At 38.2% G+C, this 20,199-nt stretch overlaps 4 protein-coding genes across 5 annotated transcripts; 1 reads left to right on the top strand and 3 right to left on the bottom strand.

Moving 5' to 3' along the window:
- Nucleotides 1–523: 523 nt before the first annotated feature.
- LOC103448599 (uncharacterized) lies at nucleotides 524–1,069 on the bottom strand. The gene has a single exon (XM_008387866.4). It carries the CDS (start codon nucleotides 886–888, stop codon nucleotides 622–624), a length of 267 nt encoding a protein of 88 aa, XP_008386088.1. The 5' UTR covers nucleotides 889–1,069; the 3' UTR covers nucleotides 524–621.
- A 2,358-nt stretch (nucleotides 1,070–3,427) lies between these two features.
- On the bottom strand, nucleotides 3,428–8,544 carry LOC103448598 (diacylglycerol kinase 1-like). Of its 2 annotated transcripts, none has more exons than XM_008387863.4 (14): nucleotides 8,151–8,544; nucleotides 7,989–8,067; nucleotides 7,650–7,857; nucleotides 7,419–7,541; nucleotides 7,201–7,329; nucleotides 6,985–7,070; nucleotides 6,700–6,823; nucleotides 6,521–6,569; nucleotides 5,889–5,971; nucleotides 5,539–5,606; nucleotides 4,915–4,989; nucleotides 4,488–4,575; nucleotides 4,240–4,356; nucleotides 3,428–4,096 (listed from the first exon to the last, which is right to left on the bottom strand). In XM_008387863.4, exons 2-14 carry the CDS (start codon nucleotides 8,063–8,065, stop codon nucleotides 3,773–3,775), a joined length of 1,551 nt encoding a protein of 516 aa, XP_008386085.2. In that variant the 5' UTR covers nucleotides 8,066–8,067; nucleotides 8,151–8,544; the 3' UTR covers nucleotides 3,428–3,772. The 2 variants fall into 2 exon arrangements, with proteins under 2 accessions (XP_008386085.2, XP_070664720.1); XM_070808619.1 differs by having other exon boundaries at nucleotides 7,694–7,857; nucleotides 8,273–8,544.
- A 4,173-nt stretch (nucleotides 8,545–12,717) lies between these two features.
- LOC114819787 (chlorophyll a-b binding protein 7, chloroplastic-like) lies at nucleotides 12,718–13,434 on the bottom strand. The gene is made up of 2 exons (XM_029089423.1): nucleotides 13,050–13,434; nucleotides 12,718–12,974 (listed from the first exon to the last, which is right to left on the bottom strand). The coding sequence occupies exons 1-2, from the start codon at nucleotides 13,432–13,434 to the stop codon at nucleotides 12,718–12,720; spliced, it is 642 nt and encodes a 213-aa protein (XP_028945256.1).
- Nucleotides 13,435–14,511: 1,077 nt separating this feature from the next.
- Nucleotides 14,512–19,349, top strand: LOC103448595 (uncharacterized). The gene is made up of 5 exons (XM_029088978.2): nucleotides 14,512–14,946; nucleotides 15,507–16,845; nucleotides 17,330–17,599; nucleotides 18,588–18,743; nucleotides 18,996–19,349. Exons 1-5 carry the CDS (start codon nucleotides 14,939–14,941, stop codon nucleotides 19,113–19,115), a joined length of 1,893 nt encoding a protein of 630 aa, XP_028944811.1. The 5' UTR covers nucleotides 14,512–14,938; the 3' UTR covers nucleotides 19,116–19,349.
- Nucleotides 19,350–20,199: the final 850 nt, after the last annotated feature.

Genomic DNA, 20,199 nt, shown 5'->3' with positions numbered 1-20,199 from the left:
CTAGCAAGTAAGCAGTGATCCCAAACATGTGGAGGTTCCACAGAAAGACCAATGTAAGTCAATGCGTCCACGACAAAGTTAACCTCATTGTAAATATGGTTCCACTCAACCTGCCTGATGGAGCAAGCAATACCACGGCATCCTCGAAAATAACTTGTTAAGAAGTTAAATATGACATTATACGAGCTAGTAAGGCCAACAACCTTCCTATCATATTCTCAAAGTCTAAGGATGTGGTTCCTATCCTAAATTGTTGACTGAGTGCTTTGACATATATATATATATATATACACACACACACACGAGCCAAAAGGATGGCATCCATCTGTATGTTAATTGATTACTATTGCAGCAAAAGATAATTTTAAAATTCATCAAATCCATGTTAAGACTGCTTTTATGATATGGATCTACCGGAAGAGTTCATGGTTCCTGTTCATGGATTTGTTTAATAAGTTCAGGGCTTAAAACAATCACCAGAACACTGATCTTAAAATTTGACAACGCCATTTTTATCCAATGACAATGAGCAATGAAATAAGTCGTTTAATTCTCATGATAAAAGGGATGACATATAATCCAATACTCATAAACCCTAAATCTAAATTACATAATTAGAATCTAAAATCTTATGGTATTAGGACCCCAACAGTTCAATTCCATGACTTTTCTCAACTTGTCTTCCTGTGATCTCTGCATCTTCATAGAAATTGCAGAAGACGAAGAGTCGGAGAGTTTCTTGACTTGGGAATAGGATCTGATGTTGTTCTTGACATGTTGGTGGACTGATCTCAGAACCCCATTCCACCTGCAGACTCCTTGGTCTTTGAGTGCCTCAACTGCTCCAATACTTGCTGCCACAATCCAAGCTCTGCACGCTGCACTCATTTTTTTCTGATTGTTTGCTGGTTTTGCTGTGATCAAAGATCTTACAGGTGAAAGTTTGAACTTGAAAGGGAGAGTATGAAATGAGAAATCTGAATCTGAGGTTTCTTAAATTTATTGATGCATATATATAGAGGAAGCTAATAGGAGAAGGGGAGCGAAAATCAAGGCACAGCCGCCAGTATCACGGAAACAAATCTGTGGTAACACTAATAGGGTTGCAAAACAATGTGCAAAGCCACGCGCTTTTCTTGTTTTTGGGTTTTTTTTTTTTTTTAATTTTTTTTTAATTTTTTTTTTATAACAAATAATATTATTTATACTAAATGAGTGTGAGAGTGGATTAAACCTCACAAAAACTTAGCAATAATATAGTTCAAATTCGTCTTGATGAGAATCAAACTTAAAACCTTTCATTTAAACTATCTCCAACCCTTGGCCTAAAACATAAACTTTTTAGCCCAAAAAATTTAGGTTTTAACTCAGAAACAACTTTTTTGCTTTAACTCTTTTGGCCTAAAATTTTAGCTCCAGATTATTAAAGAATGAATTTAGACTAATTTTTTTTCTTAAAGTAACTTTTTTAAAAGAAAAAAAAATATTTAGACTATCCTAATTTAATTTTATGAACATTTAACCTAAAAATATTTAGATTCTGACAAATACTGAAAAATCACTAACCAACACCATGAAACTCGTTAAATACTATGAAACAAATATAAAACACATAAAGATTTTTTTTAATTACCTTAACTGTTTAAATTTGGACTGTTAATTTTTTGTTTTACTGTTGAATTTCATCAAATTCGATCTTAACCTTTCGATTTAATGAATTTATAAATATAAAACTAAATAAAATATACATATATGGTGGGTCAGCCTCACTAATCTTGAGCTAAATCTAGCTTTGTTTTAGATTTTAGGTTTTAGGTCCAATTTTAAGCTTGGGTTGGGTTGGATTTGAGGGGGAATAGAAGGGGGGAAATATATTATAGGCCAGGGTTGGAGATGTTTTTATGAATAGAGAGGAATATCACTAGAATGTAATACTAAGTGACTTTTTCTGTTTTTGGTAGAGGGGTCTTTATTTTAGGTCAATTATACAGCTCCTGGGCTAAAAATCTAAAATGTAGTCTTGTATTTTCAATTATTTTTCTGTAAGTAAATTTTTGTAGGGAAATGCTAGCAACCTCTTTATTTCAATTTTATTGGCTCTTTTACCAATTTTGTAATGGTGTTTGATGATTTGAACCGTTCACTTTCTAGATCACTTTTTAAAGATCAACTCTACAAAAAAAACCAACTAAATTAGAAATCATTTGTTTGGTTAATGTTGTCAAAATTTTGTTGTTTAAATGAGTAACATGGCTCATATATTCATTGAATCACAGTTAGATGACTAAACGATTTCGAATTTAGTTCATTTTTTGCATAAATGATCATTAAACGGTGATCAATAAAGTAAATCGTTCTGATCATCAAACAACATTGCAAGACGATAAAGAGAACTAAGAAAGTAGAACGAGAATGTCCAAATGAAAAGGTTGCTAGAATTCATATTTTTGTATGATCATACGTTTGTTTTAATAAACATTTTTGACCTAAATTCCTTTTTGAATTAAGCCGTGCAAGAAAGAAAGGTCTCAATTAGCAGAATGTGCATAGCTTTCTCAGTTTAATTGGCTAAAATATAGTTCAGGTCTTAATCCATCACATACATACACATCGAATAAGACTTTACACGTTACACCAAATTTCGATAGAAACTTGAGTAGTCCATATCAGATTATTCGATGCATGATAGCAAGATCGCCGAAAAACAAAATTCACAAAACGATATAATTGAGAATATGAGGCTGATCCAGATGGTAGACAGCAGGATAACCCATATAATATGATAATTCCGTGGATGAATATCTTTAAGACAGATAGATTTTTCTAAGTACCGAATATTCAAACGGTCCTCCATATGACATAATACAAGTGAAGGAACTGACATATTTTTTTCATGTCCGCTCGAATACTATGCACTTACAAAAAATTCTCCTCAATACTCATTCTTGACACATTATTCTAGGCTAAGAAAGTAACCATTCTTCTAGATTTAGAAAGTAAAATCCGAAAGTTCCTCCAACAAATAATAAAAGGTCGTACCCAGTGCACAAGGCTCCCGTTTTACGCAGGGTCTGGGAGAGGTGAATGTCGGCTAGCCTTACCCCCATTTATGGAGAGGCTGCTCCCAAGTCTCGAACCCGAGACCTACCGCTCATGGGCGAAAGCACTTGCCATCGCACCAAGTGCGACCTCTTCCTCCAACAAATAATGCTGAGATAAAAAAGTAAAGCCAACTTGGTCATTCTACGAGCCACGGCATTTGCAAAGTTACAACACATGGGTAGAATGGGGGTTTCAGTTTCCTAGTTTTGCTTTTATATAACAGAAAAGGACATTAAAGTTGCATGGCTCAAGCCCTCAAACCCCTTATAAATTTAGCTGAGATGCAATTTTTGCAAGAGCATTCCGTAACTAAGAAGCTTGTAAATACAGACAGGCAGTAGAGCTCTCTTCTTATATAGCTTTAAATACCAGAGTTTTGCTGCACAAGCTAAGGATTAATACCTACGGTTACAGAATCAAGTATATGTGCCCTATACAATCAAGCAATTTTCAGGTAAAGAAGTGGATTTCGAATCTGAATCCGAATTCACCAGATGTTAGTAGAATTATGTATGCACACAATCCACAAAATAGCATGTCTCAACCACACTGTCAGGACGGTGAGATTTCAAATTGAGGCCCCGATGGACTCTGTTGGACAAAACCTACCTCAATTTTCGTGAACCCGCAATGCAGGTTGACCTTGTGAGCAATTAAAGGCTTAACTAAGTCAAGCTATGTCAGCCCCGTCAGGAAATTTAAACGTCTCAGATGCACCAAACTTCCTCCTCTCTTCCATTTCTTCTGCATCTGCATATTCTTCGTCAATACTATCATCATCCTCATCGTGGGAGCCCGCTGGTGACAGTGGTTCATGTATGCTTTGGGAACGATTTAGTGGTGTGGCAAGCATGCTCACTTGGCCAAAGTGAGAAATTTCTACAACCACTGTGTCATCATCAGCTGGAAGAGGCTGTTTCCATGGCTCCCCATCAATTCTCATGAATGTATGGTCAGCTGCACCCTTGCAAAACTCGAAACGTACTCTGTTTGCCTACAACCAAAGGAAGAGAGAGCGACAAGAAACAGAAATAAAGATGAATTCTTTAAACGATGATCCTACAAACTAGTTTGATTTGTGTTTATCTAAAGATGACTGCAGCATTGAATGATCAGTGGAGGATTTACTTATCGTACTTGTGCAATACGAGTCCCGTGTCCCTTAGAAGTAAGTAACACAAGACCATGCCAGGCATCTCTAAAACCAACAATTTCAATGAGGCCATCATCCACATATGGAGGAGTTAAATCCCGCTGTTAAGCACACATTATTTGAAAAAAAAAATCATTAAAAAGTGTTGGCAAGAAAAATTGCTACACTTTTCAACTGGAATTTTGGAGAGATCAATATGTCTGAACAGATAAGGGGAGCAAACGGAACTCACATATTGCATTTTCTTCCTATTTGGTTTCCCCCATGGATCAAGACCACCAGAAAAACTGGGTAAGTTGAGGCAAACAATAGACCTGATGCTATACATCAAAAGATAAAAGATGGAAATTTAAAGATTATGGAAGGGCTAATAATGTTAATCGGAAAAATAGGAAAAGATGGACGTGGAGACGATGTAAGTTTGTCCCAAAAATTGATTCAGTTGATTTTAGTTCAACAAATTATCATACATGTCATTCTAATCAACGATGTGCCTGGGACTCATTGTACCATTTCGTTTAAATGAAGCATGCAAAATGTAATGCTACACAACGTAATCTGAAAAACAAAGGGTCAAAACAACCTTTGGGATAAGTCGCTTTAGAGATTAAGAGAGGCATAACAGTTAACAAAAAGTTAAAACAGATCTTTTGTATTACCTGCGAGGTATGAGGACATCCTCCCATTGACCTTGTCTTTTCATGATCCTAAGCTTTATCTGCTGTGCTACGTTCCTGTGTTGAGATTACGGGCATTGTCACTAACATAGACAGCCAAACAGAAGGCTAACTTGAAGAATGGTTGATAACCATAGGTCTCAGAATGTTTAAATGAATTCACCAATCCTGATTTCGGATCATTGCAAAAATAAAGAGAACAAGAAGTCACATATTGGTTTCTTTTTTCGTCTTTTTTACCGCAAAATGGGCTATAACTCACTAGTCTTCACTCGAAACTATGCAAATCATATATCCGTCACGAGCCAATTCTTTCAATAACTAAAACTTAGACTAGGTATGGTGATTGAGGTTCAATGGAAAGGCGACGATTGGTTTAAGTCGAGTGGGAGTGCAAATACTGAATGGTGAGTCCAAAAGTGGTGATGTCATGAAGATGGTCAATAAATTTGAATTTTCTTTGATGAAATTTCTGCCTTTTTTTTTAACAAGAAATTGTACTACTGTTAGGAAATATAAAAAGAAAAACCAGAAGATGTATCATGTACAACTGAGAACAATAAAAGTAAAATTCCCAATGTTACATACAGTTGCTAGAAGACTAACCGTGAAGCTGGATGCGAAAGAGAAGCACAAAACCATCCTTGTGTACATCCAAGCTTCAAGTAAGTACCCTGAACAAATTACAAAATCAAAGAATTATGATAAGTAGAAAATTTATTTCTGACTTATGGGGACAAGTTAGACCCATGTAGTAACAGATGGAAACACCTAGACACCAAAACAACTTTTTAACGCTTAGAATCCAGAACAAATGAAAACCCTGATTAGGTAACCATCATATTAGATGGATGAAGACTTCATTCATTAAAACTATAGTGATAAATAAATAGACATTGTTTTACACTAATCTACTTTGGATCATGATGTTAAAGATTCAGAAAATGATTTAGTACTTGATTAACTAACTGGTTTCTAAACTTTTCAGCATGCAACTTCCTCTGTGCGTGAAAATCATATGATATTTGAGCATCCATTCCTGTATAAAACAAAATATATTTGTCAGAAAACCCGGAAATTGCACTCCGTATGAGTTCTTGTCACTACTTATGAGCCCAACCAATATTTACTTCGAAACTTTAGGCAGGGCAACACAGTGTAAATAAAAGATCAGATTTTTCTTTCTTTCTTTTTAAGGTTAACTTATAGCATCAATACAACAGGGGGCATAACTTAATTACCCTGCACATCGACAGCTATATCTTCAAAAAACAATTCCTTTATGAATAACTACCCGATTACCGCCATTCCTCTCCATAGCATGTCATATAAGCCTTATATCTCAATATATGGCAGACTATGCAAGACGTCATTTATCTGACCGTCTGTTATTATGAAATTATGCCTGCACAATACATAGAGATGCTTGAAACAAGCATGATTCTATGCTTACTTTATTTCATTTCTCCTTAACCATTGGAGGTTATGTTATTGAACTTTAAAACTATATTTAAATTTTATCCTAGATCCCTTCCTCACAACACACAAGCAGAATTCGAAAGACATTCTTGCATTCTTAGTTTCTTACCCATGCTAAAATAGTTCCAAAAGCCCCCGCGAAAAGTCTGGTAACCCTCCTGAGAACAGCCAACAATTTTTGCAGTAAGTTTACCTAATCGTGTTACAAATGAAGCTAACAAGAAAATGATATATGAATTGAGTTATCAATATTCCGATTGGCACTTGACCAGGAAACAGAAATCATACCATATTGAGTGTATCATTTTGGGAGACCCGATGAAATGCATGTAAAGAATGGGGTAGTTCAAGAGGCGCAATAGGGTCACAAGAATCATCCGTTGGAGACTTCATTCTCATTATTATGTGCCAGCTGATATACCAAAGACAAACGTAAAATAAATAGACTATGTCTCAACTATTCACTGAAGAGTATTGATTCACTGAGCAGTAATGTAGGCCGCACAGACCTGTTAAATGTGTATATTTTGAAAAAAGCTGACTACCTCTAAATTCAAAGACAATAGATGTCACCTGTCAATTTGCATTTCCTTCGCAATCTTCACTTGATTCAAGAAATACTGCACAGACTGACGGTCTGTGCCAGGATTTTTCTTCCCCTGTGAATTAAAAATCTGATGAGCTTACAAAGCTACGGCTGAGTTGAGTTAATGCACATCCAGAAGAAGCCAAATAATTACCATAAATAGATAGACTGAAACACACAAGGTTGGCAAACAGAATAATTACCCAACCGAATGCGAAGTGGAGGTTGTTTCCAGTTCCTAACGGGACTGGGGCAATCGGAGGTGGGCTAGGTAGTTTAAGATCAGAAACTACACTGAGGAGCCAGCCTGCTGTACCATCTCCACCTGCAACCTATCAATTCAGAAACGATACAGAATGAAATCATGGGCATTTAGAACAACACAGGTTTCAAATTTTCAAAACGCAAAAGCTCAACTCACGATTATTCTTAACCTCTTCTCGATTTCAGCAGCCAAAACATCTCCACCGCTCTTGAGAGTTTCTAAAGTTACATAAAGCTTGTGTAGCACCTTGTCAGGAGCCTTTTCTCCCAAGTCAATAACCTGAAAAATGAGTCAAGCCAATCATCCCATTACATCAAACTATAAAAAAGAACATGTAAATCCACGAAGCGAAATTAGAAGTAGCTGCGGTGCAGCCTATAAGTAAACCTGGTTTTCATTGAGAAGGGAACGATACGTAAGAAGAAGTTCACCTCCAAGCTGACCACCACTTTTGGCATTAACAAACACAATGACCGGACACGAAGGCACAATTCGAACTTTTGGCATATCGGCTCCACTCACAAGTATGTAATTAGGAATGTAAAAGTCCCTCAACTTATCCTCAGTTTTCGTATCACCCATCATCATATCCCAACTGGCAGTGTTTTTCAATCATCAAATCCCAATTTCAAATCAATAATAATGATCAAACACAAAAAAAAAAGTAATAACAACAAAAATACTATAATTCGATCAATTAAAGTTCCAAACTTTCAAAAACTCAACCTCTTAGCAAGAAAACTATGAATGTGGGAAGCCAAGCGATTCCTAGAACTGCCAGAAACCCGGTTCAGAAACTCCATTTCTGTGTAAAAAAAAAAGGGGGTTTTAAAGCTTTAACTCAAAAAAAAAAAAACAGAAAACAAAATGGTGGCAGAATCTTCCTACAGTTTTTTTCTCAGCAACCAAACAGGGGTTGTGGGGATTGCGGAGGACAAAACAATCAGCCAATCCGAGGAGTTAAAAAGGCAGCAGAGGATATAAAGATAAAGGGTCTTCGATTGCTTTACCTGAAGAAGTTTCAGATAAATTTCCAAGCAATAAAAAATTGAAAAGACAAATGCCACTGTTTCGATGCCAAGCAATGCTCTGATATTCCGAATCTCTGATTGGGACAAGGAATCAATCAGATCATCATCAGAGCATTGCCTGGATCGGGAGAGGGAAAGGAATTAAAATCTTCGCATGATTTTGTCCTCCGTGTTATCTAATTAATTTGAGAAATTTGCGGAATTGCCTGGAATTTTGGTTTTTTTCAATTTTTTATTTAATGTTAGAAATAAATTGCCGACCGGATTTCAAATTCGGAATATAATGGAGTAAGTAGAAGGGTGGTCATCGTGTGAGGTAGGTATATTGTCTTGTAGTGGGTGCTGAGCTTGAACATGCCACGTGATGGCGGGAAACTGCGTCGGACTCGAGGTGGACTCAAAGGCTGGCTGCTAGGATGGGCCGAAACCTTCAAAACCCTTTGTAATAGTGTATTGCAAAGAAACCCTAGTAGCCCGCATATTTAGTTGAGGCATCAAACGATAACCATGTTTTTTTTTTTTTTTCGAAAAAAATAGACAACTGGTGGCAAGTTACGATTATTCACCATTTCCAGACCCAGAGAGGTCATAGGAAATTTCACTCTATCCGTGGCCACAGTTAAGCAGAATGACCCACTCGAAGCATTGGACTCGGAACCTCCCACATTTTCTTTGTCTTTTTGGGGAGCTACAGTCTGAGCCTTTACCGCTAGGCCACTTGCCGGTTAACCATTTTGTTTCAGTCTTCACTTTTTTGAAATTTATTGAAATTGTGTTCAATAACGTTTTCAAATTTTATAAAACTGAAACCAAAAAGTGAAAACTCAACGCCAAATTTAAAAAAAAAAAATATAGTTTCCAATTTTAATTTTTTTCTTAAAACTAAAAGCTGAAAATAGTTACCGAACAGATTTCAATTTTCGAATCTTAATATTTTGAATTTTATGGAATTGGACCTGTAATGGATCCAGACATCAATTTAGACGCTACTTTGTTATCATGCCTTCAAACGATGATGTTCAACAAAACCCAGTTGCCGTTTCACAAATCAATGATCAAAACCAATTTCAACCAGACCAGCTCCAATATATTGCCCCATTTTTAAACCAAACCCCATCACTAATTTTGGCCACCCTCGTTCTGATCAGAGTTGTTTTGTTCCTATAACATTCCGGGACAAGATTACCAGCCGGCGTGCATTTCAGATAACGTTAATCATCAAAGCTATCAAAATACGTGTAGTTTTGGTTTCTACCAACCCCTTCCTCAAGTCCGGCCACCACTACCTATGTCAATAGTTGCACAGAAGATGAGAGGGATAGGATGGTTAATCTTTGACTTGACTTCATCAGAACTTATCTATGATACATTATCTTATTTTAGGCTAGTTCCATTTTAGGTTTTTTTTAATTGCGTCACAAAATTACAATTTTTTTTCACATTGCATCGTGAGGTTTTAGTATCGTATCAATTATCTTAATTATTATTTTAAATACAAGTGATATTACTACTTTAATTTATACTGAGGAAGAGTGAAATGTTTGAGCCCGAAATGCTTGAAAGGGGATGTCCTAATCACCATGGTAATTCACCACTTAGGCCTTTCATCGATTTTAATATGGTCGATATTTTGCAAAATTGATGATGTGGCAAAGGTTGGTTGTCGTTTTGAGGATCTCGATGAAATTTTGATTTATATGGTGCTAATGTAACTTCCATGTAAACTCAAAAATTGCCGACACGCTTCGTAACACAAGGACTAGATATAAGACTTAAATTGATAATTAAGAAGAAACTAATGAGGCATGTACATTTAAAAAGCCTAAAGTGGATTGGAAGGGAAGCCTACAGTGGATTGGAAGTGAAGCAAAAGGGACAAACAGTTCCCCAATTGGAAGCTACATGTAATATATACACATATACTTCATTGGTTGGTTTTACCTAAAGGCTTTAAGCCTTTACAATTTCAAGTTTTACAACAACACTCCATCAACGTTTTAAAATGATTGTAACAAAAAAAATTTGTTGCAAATTTGCCAAATATGATACCAACATGTATACGAAAATTTCACGTGACAGAATATAAAAGCTAAAAGAGTAAGCTACACAGGTTAATATCCTTAAGTTTAAGATAATTTCATGTGTGACCTTCTAGCACAATTAACGGGTCATTCGAACCCAACCCGTTTCACCCGTTAACAAGTATTATTATTATTTTTGTTTGCATAGGGGTTTTTTTTTTTTTTGTTAAGACTTTACTGAAATTACTAAAGATCCTCAACTAACGGGTGCTAATGGGTCTAACGGGTTGACCCAAAGTGACCCGTTATTTAATGGTGTTGATGCACAAAACCAGAGGGGTATTGGAACAACGTAAATCTGACCGTGAATATGCAAGAAAGTAAATAACAATAGATGTTTCGTGGTTCACCCAAATGTTTAGGCTACATCCACACTGATATTGTATTTCTCTATTTGTGAGAGGATGAGAGGGATGGAAAGCTTGAGAGCTTTGCTCTGAATATGAGAGGCTTGACCTTTTGTGAGGGTGAGGAGGCCCTTTTATAGAATAAGGGCTCCTCACGTATTACATATTTGCCATTTCCTTTATTATATAATTACATTTGAGTTCCCTAAGTATGTATACTAGATCTAAATACGAAAGCCCTAAGTATGGTACAAACAGTAGTCCCCCAAGTCTTCAGTCAAGAGAGTCTTTTGGCTGGAGACTTGAAATTCAGTCCATGTGTGGGCCGAAGTAACTAGATGTCGTCTTGACCTGATTCTTGATATGAGGCGGTGCTCAAAGTGAAATGATGCTCAACTAGAAGTAGCATAAGTTGCGAGGCTGCTCGGTTTGTAGCTTATATTGCCTTGGTTGGCTCAGCTTGCGGCATTGAAGGTGAGGGAGTCCCTTTTATAGAATAAGGGCTCGCTCCTCAATACATGAATGATGGGCTAGAGTTGATGCTCGCGGCAAGACGGTTGCTTAGTTGGCGACGATGCTCTCTAATGATGGTGAGAGAGTTCCTTTTATAGAATGAGGGCTCGCTCCTTAATACATAAGTGATGGACTAGAGTTGATGCTCTCTAATGATGGTGAGGGAGTCCCTTTTATAGAATAAGGGCTCGCTCCTCATTACATAAGTGATGGGCTAGAGTTGATGCTTTCTAATGATGGTGAGGGAGTCTCTTTTATAGAATAAGGGCTTGCTCCTCAGTACATAAATAATGGGCTAAGTCCCCCAAGTATTTTTCATGAGGCCCAGTTGAGGAAGCCCAATATATGGTACATAGTGTAGTCCCCCAAGTCTTCAGTCAATAGAGTCTGTTGGCTGGAGATTTCAAATTCGAACCATGTATGGGCCGAAGTGGCGGTTGTTCGGAGGCGGTATTTGTATACCCTGCACTGAAGCTTTGTAGGTGAAGCTTTGCAATTGAAGCTTTGAAGCTGGAGCTTTTGTAAATGAAGCTTTGAAAGCTGGAGCTCTGTAAATGAAGCTTTCGAAGCTAGAGCTTTGTAAATCAAGCTTTTGAAGCTGATTGACATGAGTAATGCTCATGAATGTTTATGTTAATTGACATGAGTGATGCTCATGAATGTTGACATGAGTGATGCTCATGAATGTTTATGTATGATTGACGTAAGTAATGCTCATGTATAATTTGAAGTACTGTGCGTACTTTTGATCACCTAGTGAGTGATAATAGCGGTAGACTGCCGAATAATTTTGGAGTACTGGGCGTACTTTTGATCACCTGGTTGGTGATAATAGCGGCAGACTGCCGAATAATTTTGGAGTACTGGCGTACTTTTGATCACCTGGTTGGTGATAATAGTGGCAGGCTATCGAATAATTTTGGAGTACTGAACGTACTTTTGATCACTTGGTTGGTGATAATAGAGGGTCTGGCTCTTTTTGGCATATGGGCCTTCGCCCTCCACATAACATTCCAGTCCATTATTTTGGGCTTTTAGTTTGTATTTTTTATTTTTTGTATTACCCTTTGATGGGGTTTATACAGATGTCTCCGAAAGATAAGAAAAATAAATCACATCATTCAAAAATAAATCTGATCATCTGCTCAATGGGTCACGCCCATAATTCCCTTTTTTGCATGTCATCACCACCTCAATTATGTCTGCTTCTTTTTATCTTTTTTTGCTTTCTACTTTTGCTTTTGCTTTTACTTTTACTTTCTCTTTTCTATTTCCTGCATGTTCTCTTATAAAACGTAATAGCTGCCTGGACATCCTTGACACCACACACTTACTTTTCTTGCTTTTCTTGATCTCCCCGTTCCTTGCTTTTGCTTTCTGTATTCTTTTTCTCTAAAGTGACAGCACTTTCTTTTCTTGATTGATGTTCCTTTGCAGATTTTGAGCTTGAGATCCACTGAGCACATAGAAGGCAATCACACGGTCACCAGGCCGACCCACCTTGACCAAAGCCCATGTCAGCATCAGTGAGCGGGTCAGCGAGCGAGAGTGCGAAAAGCAAATCTGATTGCTCTCCTAGAATGTACTGATCCTTTAAATTTGAGGTCTCATCTGCATCTAAGATGGAGGAAGTCAAGCTAGCAACTTTGTAGCAATTACACAGCCCTGTTGATGTTTCACTGCTGATGTTGCTCTTGGCAATAACCATACCAATATCCCACTCCTCAACCACCCAGAACACTAATCATAATTTCGGCCCACAAATCTCAATTTTCAGCAGAATATTTCAAAATACTTTTCCAACATATGAGAAACCTGAAGATTCGGGGATGAAGATTCCGGCTACACTGAGCATTGCCCATCTGCAGTGTATAAGCTCTGCTTGCTGGTTCCATTTCAGGCTATCTGGGTCAGATGAAAGACCAAAATGATCGAAGCCGAAATCTCCTGGGAGGCTTCCATCGAGCCATGGGGAATGGGTGCTTCCTGAAAACCACATAAGTCTATCATGGTCAGCAGCAGCCGCACGTACTGTCAAAGATGACGATGATCCAATGGTGGATGTGAAGCTTCTTACTCTTAGCTTCCTCTCACCAAAGAAAGAAGCCTTAGTTACCGTCAAAGAAGACCCGCCCTTCTGGGAATGCAACGATACAACGACGGCTGTAATGGTGGAAGAGGAAGCCCAGGCGAAGGCCATTTTTCGAGGCTTCAACCAAAACGGCGACTGAGGGTTCAAGTTCGAGAGCTGGAGAATCAAGGCGAAGCGAGCCACGGGGACCAAGAGGATCCGATCGAATTGGGCTTCCAATTCGAAGCTCGACGACGGCGATAACAGAGAGGAGAATAGAATAGTGGTTCAGCGCAGATCCCGATCTTCTTTTCGAGCTTGGATTTTCTCCTCCCTCCTCCTCCTCCTTGTATCTTCTTATTTCTCAGTTGGGTATTTTTTTTTGGCCCTTGATGTTTACAGAGGACAAAAACCGAGTGATGAGAGAAAGAGAGAAAGAGAAAAAGAGAGAAAGTGTGTCTATGTCTCTGTGGGTTTTGCAGATTCATGGCGGAGGTGAAAAAATGAAAGAGAACCGACACAACTTTTCGTATTGATTCCCACAGACGGCGCCAAATGTTGATGCACAAAATCAGAGGGGTCTTGGAACAACATAAATCCGACCGTGAATCTGCAAGAAAGTAAATAACACAAGATGTATCGTGATTCACCCCAACATTTGGGCTACGTCCACACTGATATTGTATTTCTCTATTTGTGAGAGGATGAGAGGGAAGGAGAGCTTGAGAGCTTTGCTCTGAACATGAGAGGCTTGACCTTTTGTGAGGGTGAAGAGGCCCTTTTATAGAATAAGGGCTCATCACTTATTACATATTTGCCTCTTCCTTTATTACATAATTACATTTGAGTCCTCCGAGTATTTATACGATATCTAAATACGGAGGCCCTAAGTATGGTACAAACAAATAGGTTGACCCAAAGTGACCCGTTATTTAACGGATGGTTAACGGGTTCATCCGTTAACGATCCGACCCGTTAAGCATCTACCCAAATACTAATATTAACGGATCGAATCAGGTCGGGTCGGGTCCAAAATGTCAGATCTATTCCAGACCTTAAAAGGAGCACGTAATATCTAATGAGGATAGAAAGTTGTAAACATACATACATATACATATACATCTACATACATCTACATACATACATACATACATACATACATACATAGTTTTGATGATGATAAAGTGGGAAGTTGAGTAAATGGAAGAATGGATTGAACAGTTTGGGTCGTTTGTGATAAAGTTGTGATAAGTAAAGCCCATAAAAGTACCCGACCAAGAGAGAAGACGGCGTTCTTTCCAAGCTGAGACACTCCGTACAAAAAGCTCAGCTCTTTCTTTCTCCTGCGACGCCAGAGCCAGATCGACCTTCCAAAGTTCCAACCATCCTCGTCCACTTAACCAAAATAGAATAAACAAACAAAAACCACAAACTTCTCAGTCGCCGGAACGCCGACACGTGTAAGAACCACCACCATGCGCCTCCCAATCATCACCGTCCGCGGCGGCAGATGGCCGGGGAACGCCGGACGCCGATGATTGTTTATGAGCCGTCGTTTTAATAGAAATGCCGGCGACTGAACAACTGCGCCACCTGCGTTTCCTGGAGTGCAACCGTCACGAGCTCAATCACCATGTCCAGGTCGGTTTCCTTGTCAAAGTTTCGATCTTTCGTCTGTTTGAATGTTCTCCTTGAATTCTTGCGTTTTGTTTGGTAGCTGAGAAAACTGAGGGAAAAAGAACAAATGGAAATCAATAGTCTTTTTCGTTTTTAGAAGCAATCCCAAACAGGTCCTTCGAGCTCAACTGTGTTTATTTTATTTGTTCATATATTCGAATTGGTTGAACTTATGCTTCTGTTGTGGCTGAGTTAATAATTCTTTTGCAGAATAATAAATATAAATATATATATATACACACACATACACATAATTGATATGTATACAATTGATTCCCAATAAGCATGGATCAGAGGGCTATTCAAATCTTTTGGTTTCAGAGAAGTGATGGGAGCATTGGGTTCTCAAAATTTTTGTGCTTTTTCATTGTTTTATCGAGTCGAAATTCTAAAATATCCGACAAAAGTCTGCATAATTTTCATGCTGGAGTAGCATCTTTGTCTTGTTTTCATTTTCTGTTGTATTTTCGGTTTTATAGCTTAAGTGGACTGGTTATGTATGAAAGAGATTTTATGATATGCAGATTTTTGGCCTATGGAAATGTAAGGAGGGGTGTAAGATCCTTTCTTCAAGATCAGCGAACTGGATACGTAGAAGTTGCAAGTAACAAGGTGTATCACTCAGTTGAAGCTCCTTACACCCTATGCAGATTGTTTCCGAGGTATATGCATTGTTTAAGAGGGCAGTCCCCGTTTATGTTACATAAAGCAAGAGATGAGTTGTTAAGGAGCAGTGGTTCTAGGAACTTATATACCCTATCGTCAAGAACCAGAGTTTCTCACCATGCTCAATTTGCTTGGAAAAAGCTTTCTCAGTTATGTTCCTATAGGGGCCCAACTTTACCGCCAATTGGTCAAATTGCGCGTGCAGTGAGCTTGTCTTTGACACGCTCAAATTTAGTAGCTCCTGGTGTTATTGCCTTTGTAATTGGAGAGTTTGCTCGGACACAGAGAACATGTGCAGAAGCAGAAGGCCTCCCAACAAAAGACACTCTTTATCTTCATGCCCAAGATGGACATATTTATTTAACCTCACTTGTGTTTGCACTTGTGGAGTGTATTATCTTGTTTATCAGAGCAATTTATCTAGCAATTTTGTTCTCACCCTGTATTACTATGGCACCTTTTGCAAAGTCCCTTGGCCGTCGGTATAGGAGAATATGGCTTCGTGTACTCCATCTTACCCTGGAAAAGGCTGGCCCGGCATTCATAAAATGGGGTCAATGGGCTGCTGCAAGACCAGATCTCTTCCCAAGAGATTTGTGCAGTGAACTTTCAGAACTTCACACACGTGCTCCAGCGCATAGTTTTTACTTCACCCAAAAAAGTATTGAGAAGGCGTTTGGTCGAAGGCTGCCTGAAATTTTTGAAAAATTTGATGAGGAACCTGTGGCATCAGGAAGTGTTGCTCAAGTCCATCAAGCTGTACTCAAATACAGATACCCGGGTCAGCAGATCAAGCCCAGGGTTGTCGCTGTCAAGGTTAGACATCCCGGTGTTGGTGAGGCAATTAGGAGGGACTTCGTGATTATTCATTGTGTAGCCAAAATTTCAAGGTTAATCCCTTATTTGAAGTCGTTGAGATTGGATGAAAGCATTCAGCAATTTGCCGTTTACATGATGTCACAAGTTGATCTGTCAAGGGAAGCTGCACATTTGAGTCGTTTTATCTATAATTTCCGAAGATGGAAGGATGTCTCATTTCCGAGGCCTCTATATCCCCTGGTGCACCCATCCGTTTTAGTGGAAACTTATGAACAGGGCCAAAGTGTTATGCACTATGTTGATGAGCTGGAAGGAAATGAACCAATTAAAAATGCCCTTGCTCACATCGGGTCCCATGCTCTGTTGAAGATGCTTCTGGTAAAATTTACTATGTTCTGCTCGTTATTTTTTCCTTTTTCTTTCAATCCTTTTAACTTGTGTTTGTTTATGTTAATCCATCATCTTGGTTTACAGGTTTCTTTATGTTCTACCCATAACCAGTCTCGAAAATGTAACTGACCAATAACAATATCTGCACGAACCGGCAATGATAGGACATGAACTGATTGAATGTTTGTTAAAGCATACCATTCAGAACATATACCATAGGCTAGTGGAAATTTATGTTTTTTTTCACTACATTGCATGTATCAATCTATTTGCAGTATGTATGCCTTTTTAAGAGCCGGCCCAGTAAATAAATTTCTATTTAAAGTGAAAAAGTGAGGCTTGTAGTACCTAGTAATCAACATAATTCTTGTAGAACAGTTAGAGGTGATTTGTTGACGGTAGAAGCTAGTAGCTTGAATTTGAAAGTTCTCATCCTTTAAGTAAACGCTAAGACGTGTACTTTTTCTTCCAGGTTGATAATTTTATCCATGCTGACATGCATCCTGGGAATATTCTTGTCAGAGTATCCCGTTGCAAGTTACCAAGTAAACAACTATGTAGATTGAGGCCTCATGTTGTTTTCCTTGATGTGGGGATGACTGCCGAACTTTCTAAGAGAGATCAACTGAATTTAGTCGAATTCTTCAAGGCTGTAGCCCTTAAAGATGGTCGAACTGTTGCAGAGCGCACTCTGAGATTATCTGGACAGCAAGACTGCCCAAATCCAAGGGCTTTCATTGAGGTAATGCATCGCTGCCAATCTTTTTCGTTTGAAAAGAAATTGTTAGTTTTTGCAATTCAAAACAATTTTACACTTGTCACTTTTGCATCTTAGCTAAAAAACTTCACACCAAATCGAAAGATATATTTTTAATTCAAAGTTCATGGTCACCTTTTGATCTTGTTTAACCAAAATGTTTATTTTAAAGTTTCTGAAAAATGATAAGACCACAACAGTCCGTTCTCATTCTTAAGGGGTAGGAGATACAACTTGGCTTAAAGGCTGTTGGCCATATTTTATCACTTACAAGCTACGTTATCTTCGTAATTTGCATGAATATGAATGACTGGTTCAACATAATTTAAACTACGTAACTTTTTGTTCACAATAGCGTCGAACTTTGTGCATTTCATCTTTTTAACATGAATATATTCCTGGAGAACCAATTACGACATGTGGCTGGAGTTTCTGTAGATTATTCAATAATTGCAGAAGTAATTTTGTTGTTGGCTCAAACTTACTGTGCAGTCAAGTCTTTCAGCCTGCACAGTTAACATATATCGTACTTTTATATCTCAAGAGCATGAAAACTGTGAAGGATTTCTTATCCTATTGTGACATTGATGACGGGGTAATTCAAAAGTTATTCTTGTTGGACAAAGTATTTTCTCCGTTCAGGCATGCCGCAACTGGCCATAATTTACCGATGATAATATATAGCAAATGACTATTATGTGTTGTAAACTGTTACCTTTAAGTTTGTCAAGGTGTCATCCAAGTTTCAAATTAGACTCTGAGGCCTTAACCAAAACTGTGCCCATGAGTCGTGTGTAAAAAGATGCAAACGTAAGCATGTCCTTAGTACCTCGATTCTTGAAGTCGTCCCATTTTCTTTTTCCTATCAAATTGGGTATTTGAGTTCTGCATAGATTCCTTAATTTAAATGTTTGTATAGAGGTTCAGATAGATCATAGTCACTTTTAACTTTATGTGTGCATTTCTCTAACAGGAAGTAGAAAAATCTTTTAAAATCTGGTACTCCCCAGAAGGAGACATCATCCATGCTGCTGACTGCATGCATCAATTGCTTGAGCAAGTTCAGCGGCATAAAGTTCGAATTGATGGCAATGTTTGCACAGTGATGGTGACCACTTTGGTTCTTGAGGTAACGCGCTTCTTCCTTTAACATCTGCATGAAAGTCACACACCCTCACATACGAAAGTTTAAAATCAAAGAACAATACTCGATTAAACTTGGAATCTGATGCAGTTATTAAAAATCTATAGAGTTGGAGAAAGCAGAGGCATGTTTGACCATTGTCTTCCATGTTTAGGCTATTCTATGTCATCGGCGTTATATGAATGCCAACGAGTTAAAATTTACACGTTCATTGAAACTCTCTTGTTTTGTGTCTAGGGGTGGCAGCGGAAGCTTGATCCAGAATACGATGTGATGCAAACATTACAGACATTGCTCTTTAAGGCTGACTGGGCAGAGTCCCTCATTTACACCCTTGAAGGACTCATGGCCCCGTAAAAGGTTCCATTTTTCTTTTTCTTTTATTCTCGTTACTAAACCCGTAAAATTTAAAAAAAAAAAAAAAAAAGAATATATTTCCTTTTAGAAAATTTTGACAGAGAGAGAGAGAGAGAGAGAGAGCAGGATTCATTCAATATTATAGTGGAGAGGAATAATGGGTTTTCTACAACTCTCCTGCATTCCTTATGTTGTATGACCTTGTCATTGTATTATTACATTTTTAGTTTTTTTTTTGGCCAATTTACACTTTTCATCTTTGTGGTTCGACTCAATTTGCATTTTGGTCCCTATTTTCGGTATGAACTAACATATATAGTCTCCTAATAATTCAATTTTCATCAATTTAAGTAGCGGAGAAACCAGATATGAATAAAAGAACGTCGAATACGATTACAAAATACAATCCAGAAATACAATTCATGTTTTATATTACAAAACCAGCACTCCAAAGGAGGAATTCGTGCCAAAAAAAAAAAAAAAAAAAAAAATTTCCTTTAGAGAAGGTGCCATGCCATCCATCTGATGGTGTTGACCAAGTCAATCATCTGACCTCGTTCTCGCAGTATTTGCCTTGTACGGTAGGCTGGAAAAACGTGAATGTGGTACCAGTTGGAGACTTCGATGAAAAGTTGTATATCGGTCTCGTATCGAAAGATTACTAGGAACAAGAATATATAGATGAACAAAAGTGGGAGAGTACAATCAACTACACAACCCTCTCTGTACTTTAAGCCATACCTATCGACACTACAAGTGACGCGGCCACTGTTAGGTTCGTCCATTCAAAAGACCTCTATCCAGTTGCAAGTTCCACGTCGGCACTGAGCAGACCAGGATGCTCAACCGATTCCTCACGCAGATCAACCTCGTTCAAAACATTGATTTTGGACATCCAAGTCCGGGGAACAAGAAGCAGGAATTGGCATTCCGCAGACGCCCGGGAAAGAAGCGGTAGACGATGTGAAACCTGTCCGGCGGCAGAGAAGGTAAGAGCAAGCAGATCATCAAGCGATCAGTGGAGGGGCTCATGCCCAGGGTACAGCTTCAGCAAGCATTCATTCTAGGCTAGGATCACGCACCA

The sequence above is a fragment of the Malus domestica genome, chromosome 11, assembly GCF_042453785.1.
Source record: "Malus domestica chromosome 11, GDT2T_hap1".
In the NCBI taxonomy this organism is placed as follows: domain Eukaryota; kingdom Viridiplantae; phylum Streptophyta; class Magnoliopsida; order Rosales; family Rosaceae; genus Malus; species Malus domestica.
Note: the sequence above shows the minus strand (reverse complement) of the source record. Positions and strands in the feature narration are given on the sequence as shown.

Coding starts and splice junctions, on each gene's coding strand:
- LOC103448599 (XM_008387866.4), bottom strand. CDS start 888: ATGAGTGCAGCGTGCAGAGCTTGGATTGTGGCAGCAAGTATTGGAGCA.
- LOC103448598 (XM_008387863.4), bottom strand. CDS start 8,065: ATGGAGTTTCTGAACCGGGTTTCTGGCAGTTCTAGGAATCGCTTGGCT. Junction 7,330..7,418: donor AGAAGAGGTTAAGAATAATC/GTGAGTTGAGCT, acceptor CTGAATTGATAG/GTTGCAGGTGGAGATGGTAC. Junction 4,097..4,239: donor ACGGGACTCGTATTGCACAA/GTACGATAAGTA, acceptor CTTTGGTTGTAG/GCAAACAGAGTACGTTTCGA.
- LOC114819787 (XM_029089423.1), bottom strand. CDS start 13,434: ATGGCCTTCGCCTGGGCTTCCTCTTCCACCATTACAGCCGTCGTTGTA. Junction 12,975..13,049: donor CTTCATCCCCGAATCTTCAG/GTTTCTCATATG, acceptor AATTATGATTAG/TGTTCTGGGTGGTTGAGGAG.
- LOC103448595 (XM_029088978.2), top strand. Junction 16,846..17,329: donor CTCTGTTGAAGATGCTTCTG/GTAAAATTTACT, acceptor TTTTTCTTCCAG/GTTGATAATTTTATCCATGC. Junction 18,744..18,995: donor TGACCACTTTGGTTCTTGAG/GTAACGCGCTTC, acceptor TTTTGTGTCTAG/GGGTGGCAGCGGAAGCTTGA.